Raw genomic sequence first — 17,062 nt, forward strand, 5'->3', positions numbered from 1 at the left:
TGAGCAGGAGGCTTGGGTTGCCCTCGGCAATGGAGGAAGACAAGCTTCCCACCCACCCTGGCCACCACTCAAGGAGGGGCTGGAGGGGAAAAAAAAAAAGGAGGGGCTGGGATCCTGGGTTGCCGGGGGCTGTGGTCAGCCTGAAAACAGCCCTCAGCCCCTTACCCAGGCTGGCCAGGCACCCCAGCAAAAACCTCCACCCTGAAGGGGGTGTGGCCAGCCTGAAAACAGCCCTCACCTCTCACCCCAGGCTGGCCACACCCCCATGGGGTGAGGGTCCCTGCTGAGGGGTTTGGCCAGCCTTCAAACAGCCATCAGCCCCTCACCCAGGCTGGCCAGGCACCCCAGTGGAAACCCCCACCCTGAAGGGGGTGTGGCCAGCGTGAAAACAGCTCTCAGCCCCTCACCCAGGCTGGCCAGGCACCCCCAGAGGGGACCCTCACCCTATGGGGGCGTGGCCAGCCTGCAAACAGGCCCCTTGTCCAGGCCACCCCACACCCTAAGGGAACTCCCACCCTGATCCAGGACACCCTTCAGGGCAAACCAGCCAGTCCCCATCCGTGCACCGGGCCTCTATCTATACTAATAAAAGGGTAATATGCTAATTAGACTGGGAGATCTTTCAGGAGACCTTCCAGACATTCTTCTGGACAAAGCCATGGTGGTGGGGCCAAGGTAGAGGTGGTTAGAGGCCAAGAAGGGACGACAGTTGTGGGTAATCAGGCTGGTGGGGAGGGGGCATTGGGGGTGATCAGGCTGGTGGGGGGCAGTTGGGGGTGAGCATACCAGCAGGGGGGCCAGTTAGGGATGAGCAGGCCATCAGTGGGGGTCAGTTGGGGGTGATCAGGACAGTGGGGAGGGCAGTTGGGGGCAAGCCGGCCAGTGAGGAGGGAAGGTGGGGGTGAGCAGGCCAGCAGGGGGGCAGTTGGGGGCAAGCAGGCTGGCAGGCAGAGTGGTTAGGAACAATCAGGCAGGCAGGCAGGTGAGCAGTTAGGAGCCAGCAGTCCTGGATTGCAAGAGAGATGTCCGACTGCTGGTTTAGGCCTGTTCCCTGTAAACTGGCAGTAAGACATCCTTAGAGGGGTCCCAGATTGGAGAGGATGCAGGCAGGCTGAGGGAAAGCCCCCCCCCCCACTTGTGCAAGAATTTCGTGCACCGGGCCACTACTATGTTATATTAACCTTTGATTCTCTTGAAGATTTGAATGCAACTGCCAGCAATTACTATAGACCTGTGTTGGTCGACAGACCTTGATAGTCTTTGGGAGTAACTGGCGAAGTGTCCAGTTTCCTACACTGAGTGCCATTGTTATGGCCATATGTTAGCTGTCCTGGAAGGGGGTTATTTGGGGTTGAACCCCAAAAGAAATAAAGGGTGCTTAGCTGCTAAGAGGGCAGTTGCCCAAATAGGCAGGGAAGGATTCCCATCAGGTTTTGGTCCCAATTATAAAGAAAACTGGGAGCTGATGCTCTCCTGTTGAAAGACTGTGGACAGGCTGCGTGCTGTCTTGCAGGCCTGTGTGACCATACCCATGTCAGGGGTGGCACAAACCTCAACTTTAGGAAAGTGGGTGAGACCTGTTTGGAACAGAAGGAAGCGGAGTACCAGCCCTCTGTCACAGGAATTACAGACCCTGTGAGGTCCTGTGACATGTGAGACCCTGTGAAGGAATAAAATTCATGTAGAAGAGCTACTCCCTTAGTCCGTTCTGAGAGGGCATGTCACCCCTCGCAGAGACTATATGTAGTTTAAGGACTAGTCAAGTAGGAGGAACCTTAACAGCTGTAACTGTCTATTTGAGTACAGGTGCATTTTAAATTTCTTCTTGTAACTTAAAGACAGTTACTGTTTTATTATATTACATTTAGAAAAATATTACTCTGGAAAGTCCATAAAAAGGACTAACAAGAAAAATCAGAAGATCTTAAAGCAGGCTAGTGCATTTTTCTCCCTATATGATCCCTTCAAAATTTAGCAATTCTTAATAAATGAATCATGGCAATGCATTTCTTTGCATAAATTCAATAAAACCAGTTTCCAATAGTAGTTTTATTGACTGAAAACTTTGACTGGAGTATCATGTTTTAAAGAGCCCTGTCTAGACTCTTAAGACTTGAAGCCAATAAGAGTGCCATAGAGAAAGCCTGGTAGCTCTGAAAATAGATGGCACTGGAGTGTCAGGCCCATACCCTATCATCACTGGTGGTTGGGAAGAGCAGACGGGGAGCAATAAGGTTGCCTCTGCACCCCTGCGGAACCCCCACACATTCTAGCCTGCGAGGAGTAGGAGGGCTACTGAGATAGGCCTTGAAGCCTAGGGCATGGGCCCAGGTAAAGCCACTGCAGGTGAGAAATTCACCTAACTCAGCAGATACTGCAGGCAGGCCTGACGGCAGCTGGATGGCTTGACTACAGGAAGTAGTCAAGCTGCTTAGTGCGAGTGCGAGGTTCCTGGCCTCCTGAGAACAAGAGCAGCGCTGGGGAAGAGGCCCTGGGTCTGCCGTGCAGGGAAGAGCAGTCCTCTGCAGGCTGCAGGGCAGGTGGGGGCATGCGCTGGGGGCTAAGGTTCAGGCTGATCCAATGGGACAGGGAGGAGCTGCCATAGAAGGCAGAGCAGAGTCTGCACCCGAAGGCCGGTGTCTCACTGCAGGCAGAAGAGATGCTGCCCTGGGGGCGAGCTGGCACAGCCCAGCGGGGAGGGGCCAGCGAGGCCAAGCCAGGCCCTGTCCAGCGCAGCATAAACACCTCCCCTATGCTCACCACACTTTGGAAGGTCTGTGTGTTTCCCACAGCAGCGCACACACGCTGCCCTGCCAGCCCTTCCCAGCTCTGGCCCAGGACCCAGCTTGCCCGGCCTTGCTCTCCTGAGCTGTTCTCCCTGGCGCTGCCCGGCCAGCCCCCTTCCCAGCTCTGCTGCTGAAGGAGCCTGGCTCCGCTGCCTCTAGAAGACCTTCTCTTACAGTGTCGCCTCCCACGCCCAGGATCTCACACTCTTGGCACCCCCTGGAAGGTGGCCCCGCCTTCACCTTCCAGAGAGGACCTGGTGTCCTCCAGGGGCCCCCCACAGCTCATCCTGGTCAGGCCCTGAGCCCCAGCTGTTGGAGGAGGCAGTGGTCTCCCTGTCCCCTAGGAGGTGCTCTTCCCCCGGAGGCCCAGGCCCAGCGCCCATTGCCACTCTCCCTGCCACCTCCAGAGTCCCTGCCCATGGACTTGCTTTCACCCACCTGAACCCCACCCAGGTCTCCCTGTCCTAAACACAAGCCACACACCGAATGAGAACCACGCCTTCCCTCCCCTTGTCGGGAGGGCAGCCAGGCCCTCCTGCTCCTCCTCGAGCTGGATGCCGGGTGCTGTGGCCATGCGCTGGCCCTCACCCGCTCCTGCAGCCTGGCTGTCCCTGCATCGCGCTGCTGCTCCTGATTCTCTCCCAGGGCCTGCACAGCACCCTGTGCCACAAATCCTGGGCTGCAGCCTCTCCTAAGCGTCCTTCACTGTCTGTGGGGCCTCACCCACTCTGAACCTGGTTCCACTCTTGTGTGTCCATGGGAATCTCGGCCTCCCAGCTGCTCAGAGCTCCATAACTTCCCACCGTCAGGTGTGGGCACCATGATGGGGTTGCCCACGGCCCACCTGGGATGCAAGGCTGGCAGCCTTCCTCAAACACCCCGCCTACCTGCTGCTCACAACTCAGGGCCTCCTGCCTCAGACACACCACAGGACCCAGTCCCCTTCCCCCCCCCCCCCCCCCCACACACACACACACTGAAGCCTGTTCCTTCAATGCAAAAACCACCTCCTTTCTGGTTCTGTCTTTGTCCCGATCCCAAGCCCACTGGCCAGGGCAGAGAGTGAGAGAGCACAGCAGGTGCAGACACAGGCCACATTCATAAAGGACCATGCCTCTTGGTGCCAGATCCCAGGACTGCTCACAGCCAGCCTGTGCTAAGAAAAGGGAGGGGGGGACTCAGGGCAGGGATGGTCTAGAAGGACAGGGGCGGTCAGGTCCAGTACAGCTAGGTGCAGAGGGGGCTCAGGGCTGGGGCTGGGGCCAGGGTGGGCACTAAGGGGAGCTCAGCCCAGCCCAACCTGCACACCAGTGTGCTCCCCCTTCTGTCTCAGGGAACCCCTCACTCGCTGGCTCTCCCTTCAGCCTGGCCCACTGGGCCTGCCTTAGGGGATTAAGCGGCACTTACCTGTCTGAGGTGGGCTTCATGATGACTTGGCCATCTGAAGTGATGAAGGACATCCTCAGTTGGGGGCTGGGGACGAAGCACTCCTCGTGAGATGACACAAACAGAGGCTCAGAATGATCCTAATGAGCAGCCAGAGGGGTGCATGACACCTACGCTGTTCAGAATTTCTCCGTTTTGGGGGGACCTAGTTTACATTTTTTGAGAAGACTTGCTTTTTAAGTTGCTATGTAAACTTTTTGCCCTTTTCCTTTGGCCCTCGACGCCATTTGTCCATGTTCAGGTGCGCTGTCTCTGGTTTGCCTGTTTCCTAATCTGGAGTACCTCAAGCACAGACCGTTTCCCTTGTGCCCTGCGTGCCCTCCAGGAAGGAGCCACACAAACTGCCAGAGCTGATGGCACTAGTGTGACTTGTCCTGCCCGCTCAGAATGCTGCCCTGGCTCTGTGCTCCTGACTAGAGGGACCCCATGCCCACCGAGTCAGACCGCTGTGGCCTCCACGGGGGAGGAAAGCGCCCACCGTACTTTGTGTACTTCTTCACCATTTCCTCCACAGGTTTGTAGATTTCCTCCCAGCTGTCTCTCATGTTGTCTGATCTGAAAACAAAGGAGACCAGAGGTTGAGGGATGACAGGATTCCATCAAGCAGGCAGATTTTTGCCTCCCAACCTTCCCACAGGGCCTTTAACAATATACTCCCCACCTCGTGTAGCTGAAGCCAGGCTCACCCCTCAGAGACTTCTCTAGGTCTCCCTGTGGTGGCTTTCAGCAACATGAGTTGTGGGGAGGTGACAACCAGACCTGTGTGCTGGGATGAGGGAGCTTGGGTGGCAAACCTGGATGGTTGGTCGCATTAGGTGGGACCACTTGATGAGGAATGAGGGAGGATGGGTCGATTGAAAAACACATTCTGATTTTAATACCTGGGCTCTCCTGGACCTCATTGACTGACACCCGAACAGGGTCTCTGGCCTGAGGCCAGGGAGGATGTGCTCTCAGACCATTTTATTCCCATTCTTTCCTATCGGCCCACAAAGCTGAGACACTCTGGACATGAAAGGCCTTTTCTAGCACTTCTGCCAGAGGGCTAACCACAGTCAGGGCATCTCTGTGCTGCTCTCAACGATTCTGAGCAGCAGGAAACTGCCGGCCTCTGTTGCCCCTCCCTTCAGGTCTTCACTCCGATTGCTCACACTTTAGTCACTAAATGGCAAGAGAGGAGGCTGAAGGGTGATGGGGTCATGACCGCATCGTTTCTGTCTCAGTAGGAAGCACTTACATGTGTCCTATCTGCCCAGAGTTCAGAAGTCTTAGCAATCCTACATCTCTGAAGGTTGGCATACTTCCAGGTTAGGGAAGGCAAATATGAGGTTCACTGACTATATACATTTGAAGGTCTTACAGATGGCAAATGGGCTCTTTTACTATAAAATTTGGCTTATACATTTTGTATGGCATGTGAGTCAGAGGAACCCACCAAGGAGGCTCTTTCCCTCACCTCCAGTGATCACCATGCCCATAAATAATTTTAATGTCATGTTTATATGTGTGATTCCCACTTATCCTATAGCATCCTTACTATCTATAATATTCCTTCTATCCCCCTCCAGGCTGCATCTAAAACTGTCACCGATGCTGAGGAAACTAAGGAAAGCGTATCCTAATAATATCGGGATTATCATTTATGGAGCATCTATGTACCATACACTTTACATACATGATTTCCAATGCCAAAACAACCCTATGTTATTAGCATTATTTCTATTTTTTACTCATGAGAAAATTGAGGCTCTAACATGTCAAGGATTTTGTCAAAATTTCCTTAGCTAACATGGATCTAAATCTTGATGTAGCTGCAAAATCCTTGCTCTCCCCACTTTACTTGACAGATAAGGGACACTGCTGTGACCAACATTGCTGGATAGCAAAGCACTAGACTCTGTCAATCCATTCACAATACAGACTTCCTCTCAGAATCTCCACATTTACGTGTAAGGCAACTCCTTTCCTCCCTATTGGTAACATTTCCAACTCTTTTTTGTATTATTCCTCTCCTTTGTTTTCTCCTTGAGTGAAGAGGATTTTCCAGAGAAGATATGTAGAAAACACGAGTCTTCAAACTCCCCCACCTATTCTGGGATGATTTTGAAGGAAAGTCTAGATTCTAGAACACAAGTTCTCATGGGCAGTGGAAGGAGGCAATATGGGACAGAACAATCACATGGGCTTCTGGCAAAAAGCGCTCCAAAGCTTTAAGCCCCACTCTTAAAAGAGAATGGAGAGATGAGAATCTTCAGACATTTGAGGATATCTCTACTACTAAAGCTTGAGGCCAAAAAATTCTAGTGCTATAATTATTCTGGGAAAAGTGAAGCATGTGGGGAAGGATTATACAGGTTAATCAAGCTATAAGAGAGCTAAATTTTCCTCCTCCCCAGTGTGAAGTCAATAGAAAATGTGTGAACCTCAAATAGCAAGACATATCTGTCAGTACAAGCATCTACACTAATAAAAGAGAAACATGCAAATTGACCATCCTTCCACTATGCCCACCAGCCAATCAGGAGCAAGTATTCAAATTAACCCAACAAAGATGGCCCCGGCAATGGAGGAAGCCAAGCTTCCTGCCTGCGCTGGCCTCTGCTGAAGGAGGGGCTGGAAAAAAAAAAAAAGGAGGGCCTAGGATCTTGGGTTGCTGGGGGGCGTGGTCAGTGGTCAGTTTGAAAATGGCCCTCAGCCCCTCACCCAGGCTGGCCACACCCCCATGGAGTGAGGGTCCCCACTGTGGGGCTTGACCAGCCTGCAAACAGCCATCAGCCCCCTCACCCAGGATGGCCAGGCACTCCAGTGGGGATCCCCACCTTGAAGAGAGTGTGGCCAGCCTGAAAACACCCCTCTGCCCATCATCCAAGCTGGTCAGGCACCCCAGCGGGACCCCCCTACCTTGAAGGGGCTGTGGCCAGCCTGAAAATGGCCCTCAGCCCCTTACCCAGGCTGGCAATGCCCCCATGGAGTAAAAGTCCCTGCTGGGACAGCCTGCAAACAGCCATCAGCCCCTCACTCAGACTGGCCAGGCACCCCAGCGGGAACCCCCACCCTGAAGGAGGTGTGGCCAGCTTGAAAACAGCCTTCAGCCCCTCACCCAGGCTGGCCACATCACCCCAGCAGGGACCCTTACCCCATGGGGGCATGACTGGTCTGCAAACCACTACAGGCCCCTTTCCCAGGCTGCCCCATGCCCCAAGGGTTGCCGGGGGGCAAACCAACTGGCCCCCACCTGTGCACCAGGCCTCTATCTATACTAATAAAAAGGGTAATATGCTAATTAGACTGGGAGACCTTCTGGATGTTCTTTTGGACAAAGCCATGGTGGCAGGGCCGAGGTAGAGACAGTTAGAGGCCAAGAGAGGAGGGCAGTTGTAGGTGATCAGGCCAGAATGGGATGGCAGTTGTGAGTGATCAGGCTGGTAGGGGGGGGGTAGTTGGGGGTGAGCAGACCACTGGGGGTGATCAGGCTGGTGGAGGGGGCAGTTGGGGGTGAACAGACCAGCAGGGGGGCTAGTTGGGGGTGAGCAGGCCAGCAACGGGGAGAAGTTGGGGGTGAGCAGGCTGGCAGGCAGAGTGGTTAGGGGCAATCGGCAGGCAGGCAGGTGAGCGGGTAGGAGCCAGCAGTCCCAGATTGCGAGAGGGATATCCAATGGCTGGTTTAAGCCCAATCCCTGTAAACTGGCAGTAGGACATCCTTTGAGGGGTCCCAGATTGGAGAGGGTACAGGCCAGACTGAGCAACACCCCCACCCTTTGCATAAATTTCGTGAACTGGGCCACTAGTAGTATTATAAACATGATCATAATACAAGAAGAAAAATATAAAATTTAGTCAGTAACTACCTCTGGGGAGTGAAATAAGAAGTGGGGAGGAGAAGGGCAAGAGCCTGAAGTTTTTCTTATGTATTTTGTAATTGCTTGATTTTAAATGTATTGTCAAGCATTTTCTTTTAAATGTAAAAATAAAATTGAGAAAACTAGTAGCAATAGCATAGATTTCAAGATGGTGCCAGATTAAGTGGAAGGTAAACTGTCATTCTCCTAGAACCAAACTGGAATTACAATTAAAATATAGACAAATCATCCTGAATAACTAACTAAAGGCTAGCTTGAGAGAATCCTTATCATCAAGGTCATAAATAGGAGACCACATTAAGACTTATAGGAAGTGAGGAGGCACAAAAGGGCTGGCTGGGTTCCCACAGGCAGCTGCTGAAGTTCTGGAGGGATAGCTCAGGTATGGGGGTTTCCCACTGAGAAGTCTTGGGTCTAAATCCCAAGCTGGGCTCCCCAACCCAGAGTAAAAGAACTGGAAAAGGTGCCAACATAACATCTGCCTGTAAAAAGCTCCAAGGGTTCTGTTTGGCAAGGAGAGATGGCTAGAAACACAGGCACCCCCTTAAAGAGGCATTGCACTAAATTTTGTTTGTAGCCACTCACTTTGGACTCCCGCAAAGGGAGGACTAGAGCTGCATAAGGAGAATCTGGGTTTGGTGGCTCTGGAGACAGAGCTTAGAAGACAGCCACCAGAATCCCTGTGCTGACTCATTCCCCCATGTTGCAGTAGCCCTCTTTCTCAGAACTTTCCCATTAGTGCAGCTTTTGCTTGGGAGGCATAAATTGCCCCATTCATTGGAAACCCTTTCACCCCACTTTGTAGATTTTATGCCCTGCTGAGGTCTACAGCTTGAGGCTTATTAAGTGACTGAGACTAACAATCAGCCTTCAGGCAGAGGCAGATCTCTGGCTGCCTGAAGTCTCTGCCTGATCTTCTTCTGGGACTGGGGCTAGAAAAATCAGATTTGGTGCTCAGCTCAGTCCTTTCCACACACACTCAGTCCCCAGAGGGAGCCACAAGCTGAGAATCATTGATAGCTCCAAACACGGTACTCAAGGACAGTTACAAACAGCAAACAGTGCCTGTAAAAGTCCTGCACCAGAGACCCTCCAAAGAGGCCCAATTCCAATAAACACAGTGACCATCTCCAGACAACAACAGAGCAGGATTCAATAAGCTTCACAAGCAGTATATCCACAGGGAGATACTGACATCTCCAAACCCTGTTGAGGTGAATTCAACTTTGTGTGATAAACACCTGCACAGCAGCCTACACACTATGTTGGGTATCGAGCCACTCTGTCAGCTAACCTGAGGGTTGAGCCCATGCATGAATGAGCCAATAGTAATCAAGGCACAATTATAACAGGAGGGCCTACACAACACACACAAGGGACATTATTAGAGCACTCAAGTCTGTTGATCACAGGTCACCTACTACATAAGGCCAACTTACAAAGACTTGGAGTCACAGCAGACCTACTTAATACATAGACACAAACCTAAACAGGCAGCCAATGGGGAGACAAAGAAACAATCCCCAAATAAAAGAATGAGAGAATTCTTCAGAAGAGCTAAATGAAATGAAGATAAGCAGTTTATCAGATATAGAGTTTAGAATAAGATATAGAAATTATGAAAAGCAATCAGTCAGAAATGAAGAATGACATAGCAGAAATAAAGGATACACTGGAAGGAATAACCAGCATATTAGAGGAAGCTGAGGATCAGATCAGCAAATTAGAAGATATGGGAGAAAAAAAATCAATCAGAGAACCAAAAAAAAAAACAAAAAACAAAAAAAAAACCACAATTAAAAAAACAGAAGGACAGTTTAAGGGAGCTGTGGGACAACATGAAATGTAACCATATCCACATCATAGGAGTGTCAGAAGGAGAGAAAGTGAGCAACGGATAGAGAACCTCTTTGAAGAAATAATGGCAGAAAAGTTCCCTAACCTAGTGAAGGAAAACATCACACAAGTTCAGGAAGCACAGAGAGTCCAAGCAACAAGAACCAAGAGGCCTACTCCCAGAAACGTCATAATTAAAATGCTAAAAAATAAAGAAAAAAAATCTTGAAGGCAGCAAGAGAAAAGCAATTTGTTACCTACAAAGGAGATCCCATAAGGCTGTCAGCTGATTTCTCAACAGAAACTCTACAGGCCAGAGGAGTGGTATGAAGTATTCAAAATAATGAAAAGCAAGGATCCAAAAACCAAGACTACTTATCCAGCAAGGTTATCATTCAAAATAAAGAGCTTCATAGACAAAAAAAAGCTAAGGGAATGTATTACCACCAAACCAACATTGCAAGAAATGTAAAAGGGACTGTTGTAATAATAAGAAGAAATAGACAGATAATATGAGCATAAAGAATAAAACCAGCAATAAATATCTATCAATAATAACCTTAAGTGTAAATGGATTAAATGTTCCAATCAAAATATATAGGTTAGCTGAATGGATATATGCTGTCTACAAGAGACCCATCTCAGAACAAAAGACTCACACAGGTTGAAAGTGAAGGTATAAGAAAAAAATTAGGAATATATTCAAAGAATCCCAAAACACCAATCAGAAATGATGCATGCACCCTATGTTCATAATAGCACTATTTACAATAGCTAACATCTGGAAATAGCCCAAGTGCCTAGAGTAGAGAGTAGATAAAAAAGATTTGGTATATTTTACACAATTAAATACTATGCAGCTGCAAAAAGGAAGGATCTCTTCACTTTTGAGACAGCAAGGAGGGACCCGAAGAGTATTATGCTAAGCAAAATAAGCTAGTCAGATAATGTCAGGTATCACATGATCTCACTCATATGTGGAATCTAATGCACAAAATAAATCTAGAGACATAGAAACATAGAACAGACTGATAGATCTCAGAGGTAAGGAGGGTGGGGTTGGGAAGGATTTAACCAAAGAACTTATATCCATATATACATAACCCATGCACACAGACAATAGTGTGGTGAAGGCTGGGCGAGGAGGGATAGTCAATGGAGGAATTAGGGAACCATCTGTAATCTATATATATAAAAGGCTAAGTGACCATCCAACCATCCGATCATCCAACCAGTACATATGTTGTGCACTGACCATCAGGGGGCAGACGCTTAATGCAGGAGCTGCCAAGCTGGGGTGACTTGGCAGCAGCAGTTCTTCGGTGATACACCCCAGAACCAGAGAGGAATGAGCCCAGTTCTTCATGGGGCTGCACGATTCCACCTTTGGCCATGGGTTATGTTGTTGCTGGGGCACTGTCGGCCCCAAATCAGATTTACTCCTGAGCTACAGTTCTTCTAATTAATTTCCTTTCAATGTGCATGAATCTGTGCACCAGGCCACTAGTACTTTTAATAACAAAGATAAATTTAAAAAAATAAAATATATAGCAAAAGTAAACAACTAGTAGCGTAAATGATGTCAACAAAATGGTAGATTCTGAAACTGTAAGCCTTCATTTCCCACACTGATACATTGGACAAACAACTATGTGCTGTATGCACCAACTTTGTAGGACCTCTAGAAAACAAAAGGTTTAAAACAAGCAAATGCACAATTAAGAAATAGGAATTTCAGAATGTTAGGAAAGTTTTGTGGCATTTTTATCTCCCTTCCTCCACTCTTTTCCTGACATGGTGGCAGTCTGAGTATTGATCTGTGACCCAGATCCCTGTTTTTGAACTAGACAGAACAGTGTAGACCTTACTAAAAACATTGTGTACATCTCATCTAACTTGGTTAGAGTCACTTAGGATGAACAGAAGCTGATGTAAACAAAGGTGTATTTAGAAAACCACACATATAACCAGGCCAAAAGCATGCTCAGAAAAGTCCTGAGATTCCTTAATTTTTTCACTTTTGGCTGATCCCTAGGCTCTGAGCAAACCTAGCTAAGTGGTAAATAAATACATAGCCAATAAACTTTCTTCATTTTTTTTCAATGTGTCCTTGACTGGAATTAATCCTGAGACCCTTCAGTCCTTGAGCTGACACTTTATCCCCTGAGCCAAACCAGTTATGGCATCAATAAACTTTCTTCAAAATTGGAAGTGGTGGCTGCTATAAGTAATTAATATTTTTGCAGTGTGTTCTTATGTTTGTTTCAATTTCAGGTGTTCAGGGAAATCTCTGTTGAAACATTAGCTGAGTATGAGCTAAAGGATCAGAAACACCAATAATTATACATAACAAGAAATATTCTTTGCAAAAGTAGTTTGGAAAGAAAAAAAATCAATTACTACACACTTTAAAATAACAAACAAAAGTAAAAATGCCTTAGTAATCTGTATGGCATTCTGATTTCTAGAGTTACCACATTAAAAACAATTTCCAGCAAAAGAAATCAGAAAACATAAAATTTTACAGGAAAGCATTGCTTATTCAAAGGAACTAAATAAATTTACAGAAACCATGCTTGAGAAAGTCAAAGCACCAGACTTACTAGACAAAGACTTTAAAACATCTTAAATTTGCTCAGATGAAAGGGAAAATACAGACACACAAATGTTGAAAATTGTTAAAAAGATATAGGAACAAAAAGACAATACTAACAAAGAAGCATAAATTATTTAAAAAAAAACAAATAGAAATTCTGGAGCTGAAAAGTGCAATAACTAAATTTAAAAATTCATTATAATGGTTCAGTAACAGATTTTAGCAGTAAGAAAAAAGAATCCATGAAGTTGAGGATAGGAAAATTGACATTACTGAATGTCAGGAGCAGAAACAACCCATAATAAAAACAAAATAATTGGCATCTAGGGAACCTGTGGTACACCCTTAAATAGACCAACATATACATTGTGAAGATCCTGGGAGATAAGTGAAAAAAGCAGAAACCTTATTCGAATAAATAGCAGTCCTAAATGTGCAAAATTGGATGAAAGACTTGAATCTATAACTGCAAGAACTGCAATGAATCCAATTGCAATAAACTAAAGAGACCTATACCAAGATACATTATAGTCAAACTATTGAAAAACAAGGATAAAGAAACAATCTTAAAAGCAGGAAGAGAGAAGAGACTTGTAACATACAAGCAATCCTTAATAAGACTATTTCTCATCAGAAACCTTGGAGGTCAGAGAGCACTAAAAGATATAATTAAAGTGCTAAAAGAAGAAAAAAGTTAAGTGAGCATATCATACTCTGAAAAGTTGTCCTTCATAAGTGAGGGGGAAATGGAGGTTTTTCACAGATAAACAGAACTGCAGGAGTTCATTTCTATTGGACCTGCCCTACAGAAATGGTAAACGGAGTCCCTTTGATTAAAACAGAAGGGTATTAGATAATAACTTGAAGCCATATAAACATAAAAAAATTTCTGGTAAAGATAAATACAAAAACTGCTTTTAAAATATTGGTTTGTAACATGAGCTTTTATTTTCTATGTATTTTAAAATGCATTATAGTCAGAAGTCTATGTTATTGGGCACTTATTTGTAAAGATGTAATTTATGAAACAGACAACACAAGGGCGTGGACTGAAGCAGCATAGAAGTATAGTTTATATATGACTGAAATTAAGATGATATCAATTCTAATTAGAGTGCTATAACTTTGACATGTTACAGTTAATTCCTAATAATTATTTTAAAAGTATCTATAATAGAATATACATAAAAAAAATTAAAAGGAAATCAAACCTTTCATTACAAAAATTCAAGTAAGCACATAAGTAGGCAGAAATGGAGAAAGTAAGGGGGAAAAAGCTAGAATGCATACAAAAACTACAATGGGAGAAGTAAGTCCTTCCAGGTAGTAATTAATTTAAGTGTAAATAGATTAAACCAGTGGTCGGCAAATTCATTAGTCAACAGAGCCAAATATCAACAGTACAAATATTGAAATTTCTTTTGAGAGCCAAATTTTTTAAACTTAAACTATATAGGTAGGTACATTGCTATTAACTTAATTAGGGTACTCCTAAGCTGGACTTTGCTAAAAAATCAAGGGGCCAAAGAACCGCATGTGGCTCGCGAGCCGCAGTTTGCCGACCACTGGATTAAACCATCCAGACAAAAGGTGTAATTCAGCAGGATGGATTTTAAAAAATGATCTAAGTGTATGTTGTCTTCAGGAGACTTACTTTTGATGTAAGTGCACAAATACATTGAAAGTAAAAGGATGGAAAGATATTCCAGGCAAATAAAAACCCAAAGAGAGCTGGGGTGACTATATTAGACAAATGTACTTTATTTATTTATTTATTTATTTATTTATTTATTTATTTGCATCTTCTGGATGTTTACTGAGTTATTTATTTATTTTAAATTTATTTATTAATTAAGGTGCTACATATGTGTCCTTATTCCCCCATTACTCCTCCGCCCAACCCTCCCCCCCACTTATGCCCTAACCCCCCTGTTGTCTATGTCCATTGGTTAGGCTTATGCATGCATACAAGTTCTTTGGTTGATCTCTCCCCTATACCCCACCCTCCTCTACCTTCCCTCTGAGGTTTGATGGTCTGATCAATGTTTCTTTGTCTCTGGATCTGTTTTGATTCATCCGTTTATAAATGAGTGAGATCATGTGATATTTATCTTTCTCTGACTGGCTTATAAGCCAGTCAGACAAATATACTTTAAGTAAAAACTATTATAAAAGGTACAAAGGGCTTTGGCCAGCGTGGCTCAGTTGGTTGGAGTATTGTCCCTATGCACCAAAGGGTTGTAGGTTTGATTCCTGGCCACAACATACCCAGGTTATGGGTTCAATTCCTGGTCAGGGCGTGTACTAGAAGCAACCAATATATATTTCTCTCTCTCTCTCTCTCTCTCTCTCTCTCTCTCTCTCTCTCTCCTTTCCTGTCTCTCTAGAATCAATTAAACACATATTCTCAGGTGAGGATTTAAAAAAAGGTGAAAAGGGACATTGTATATTCATAAAAGGTCAATTAATCAAGAAAATAAAACAATTGTAAACAGATATGCACTAAACATTAGAGTTCCAAAACTTATGAGGCAGAAACATTGACATAGTTTAAGAGAGAAATGAAGAGTTGTACAATAAAGATTGGAGATGTCAATACTCTACTTTCAATAATGGATAGAACACCCAAACAATATATAAGAAAATGGAGAAATGGAAATCGAAGGCATAATTACAATATCAACCAATTTAATCTAAAAGATAGGTGCAGAACAATCTACCTGACAACAAAACTCACCTTTTCTTCAAATGTACATGAAATATTCTACAGGATCGGTCATGTTGGGCCACAAAATTCTCAACTAATTTTGAAAGATGGAAGTCATCTGAGTTAATTTTCCAATCACAAAAGTATGAAAATAGAAATTAATAGTAGAAGGAAATTGGAAAATGTAAAATTGAAAAGTACAATTTTAAACAACCAATGGGTCAAAAAAGAAATTACAAGATAATTTAGAAAATACTGTGAGACAAATTATAATGAAAACTCAACATAACAAAACATATGGAATGCAGTCAAAGTAGTGCCAAGGGGAAAGTTTATAGCTATAAACAATATATTAAAAAGAAGAAATACTAATAAAGTTAAAAATTGGTTCTTTGCAAAGATCAACAAAATTGACAAATTATGTGATTGACTTACAATGGAAGACTCAAATTACTAAAATAAAAAAAATAAACACAGCACACTATTTCTGATTTTATAGGAATATAAAAAGATTATAAAAGAATACTATGAACATTTGTTTGTCAACAAATTATATAAAAAACCCACCTAGAGTCATTTAAAAACTAACCTAGATGAAATGGGCAAATTCTTAGAATACACAACCAAATAAAATTAAATCATGATAAAATAACTAAAATATAAATGGGCCTATAAGTAGCAAAGAGAGTGAATCAATAATAAAAAATATCTCAATAATTAAAGCTACAATGGTAATTTCTATCAAACATGAAAGAAAATAATGACAATCCTTCTCCTCAACAAAATACTTGCAAACTAAATTTAGCAGATTATTATAATGTTTATACACTATGAACAAGTAGAATTTATTTCCACAATGCAAAATTGTTCAAGTACAAAAGTCACATAATGTAATATCTCACACATCCTATATAATAAAGAGTAAATATGCTAATTAGACTGGATGGTGGAATGACCTTCCAAAATGACCGGTGGGTGGTGCTGCAGGGCCTTGAGGCAGCAGGGATTGTGAGGGCCAAGCCCCTTGCATGGATTTCATGCATCGGGCCTCTAGTTAATAGGATAAAGAAGCCAAAAGACTGATATGTCAACTGATGTAGAGCAAGTTTTTGATAAAAACCAGCACCTTTATTTGATAAAAACCCTCAAATTATGAATAGAGAAAAGTTTCTCAATATGAAAAAGGCTGTGCCTGAAAAAAAAATGCACTACTAACATACTAATAGTGAAAGACTAAAAGCTTTTCCCCTTAGATCAAGAGAAAAATAGGAATACCACTTTCTAATCAACATAGTATCGTGAGCCCTAGCCAAAACAATTAGGTAAAAAAAAGAAAGACAAGGTATCCAAATTGAAAAGTATTAGGTCTGATCAAATAACTGACTTGATATCCCCTGGGAACTAACCTTTAGGCCACTTCATAATGAACATTCCACTTGCTTAGATCACATTCCACTTGCTAAGACCATTATCTCTCCCCTCTGGAGTTTCCCAGAATCCAGACCCACACAGAATTCTCTTTTCAGAAAAAGCCCACCTAGAGTCCTTTAAAAACCTCTGACTCCCCATTTTTGGGGGCTGGTGCCACTTTGGGGCTCAGCCTATAGGGTTTCCAGGTGACCTAATCCTATATAATAAAAGCCTAATATGCCAAGTGTCCAATCATCAGATTGTCCATTCAACCAATCAAAGCATAATATGCTAATGATATTCTAACCACTCAAACGCTTGCTATGACATGCACTGACCAACAGGGGGCAGACAGTCCACCAGTCACTATGATGTGCACTGACCACCAGGGGGTAGATGCTCTGACTGGTAGGTTAGCTTG

The 17,062-nt window shown here is 44.6% G+C and overlaps 1 protein-coding gene across 3 annotated transcripts in view; it reads right to left on the minus strand.

Annotated features, from left to right (window-relative positions):
* Window positions 1–17,062, minus strand: part of LOC114234283 (anthrax toxin receptor-like) — a 95,968-nt gene that overhangs the window by 36,617 nt on the left and 42,289 nt on the right. For all 3 annotated transcript variants that reach the window (XM_054728750.1, XM_054728749.1, XM_054728751.1), the window contains exons 2-3: window positions 4,716–4,787; window positions 4,194–4,259 (exon numbers count right to left, since the gene is read on the minus strand). In XM_054728750.1, the coding sequence (XP_054584725.1) occupies window positions 4,194–4,259; window positions 4,716–4,787 (138 nt within the window). The remainder of the gene's footprint in view (window positions 1–4,193; window positions 4,260–4,715; window positions 4,788–17,062) is intronic.

The sequence above is a fragment of the Eptesicus fuscus genome, chromosome 17 (assembly GCF_027574615.1).
Source record: "Eptesicus fuscus isolate TK198812 chromosome 17, DD_ASM_mEF_20220401, whole genome shotgun sequence".
Classification (NCBI taxonomy): Eukaryota; Metazoa; Chordata; class Mammalia; order Chiroptera; family Vespertilionidae; genus Eptesicus; species Eptesicus fuscus.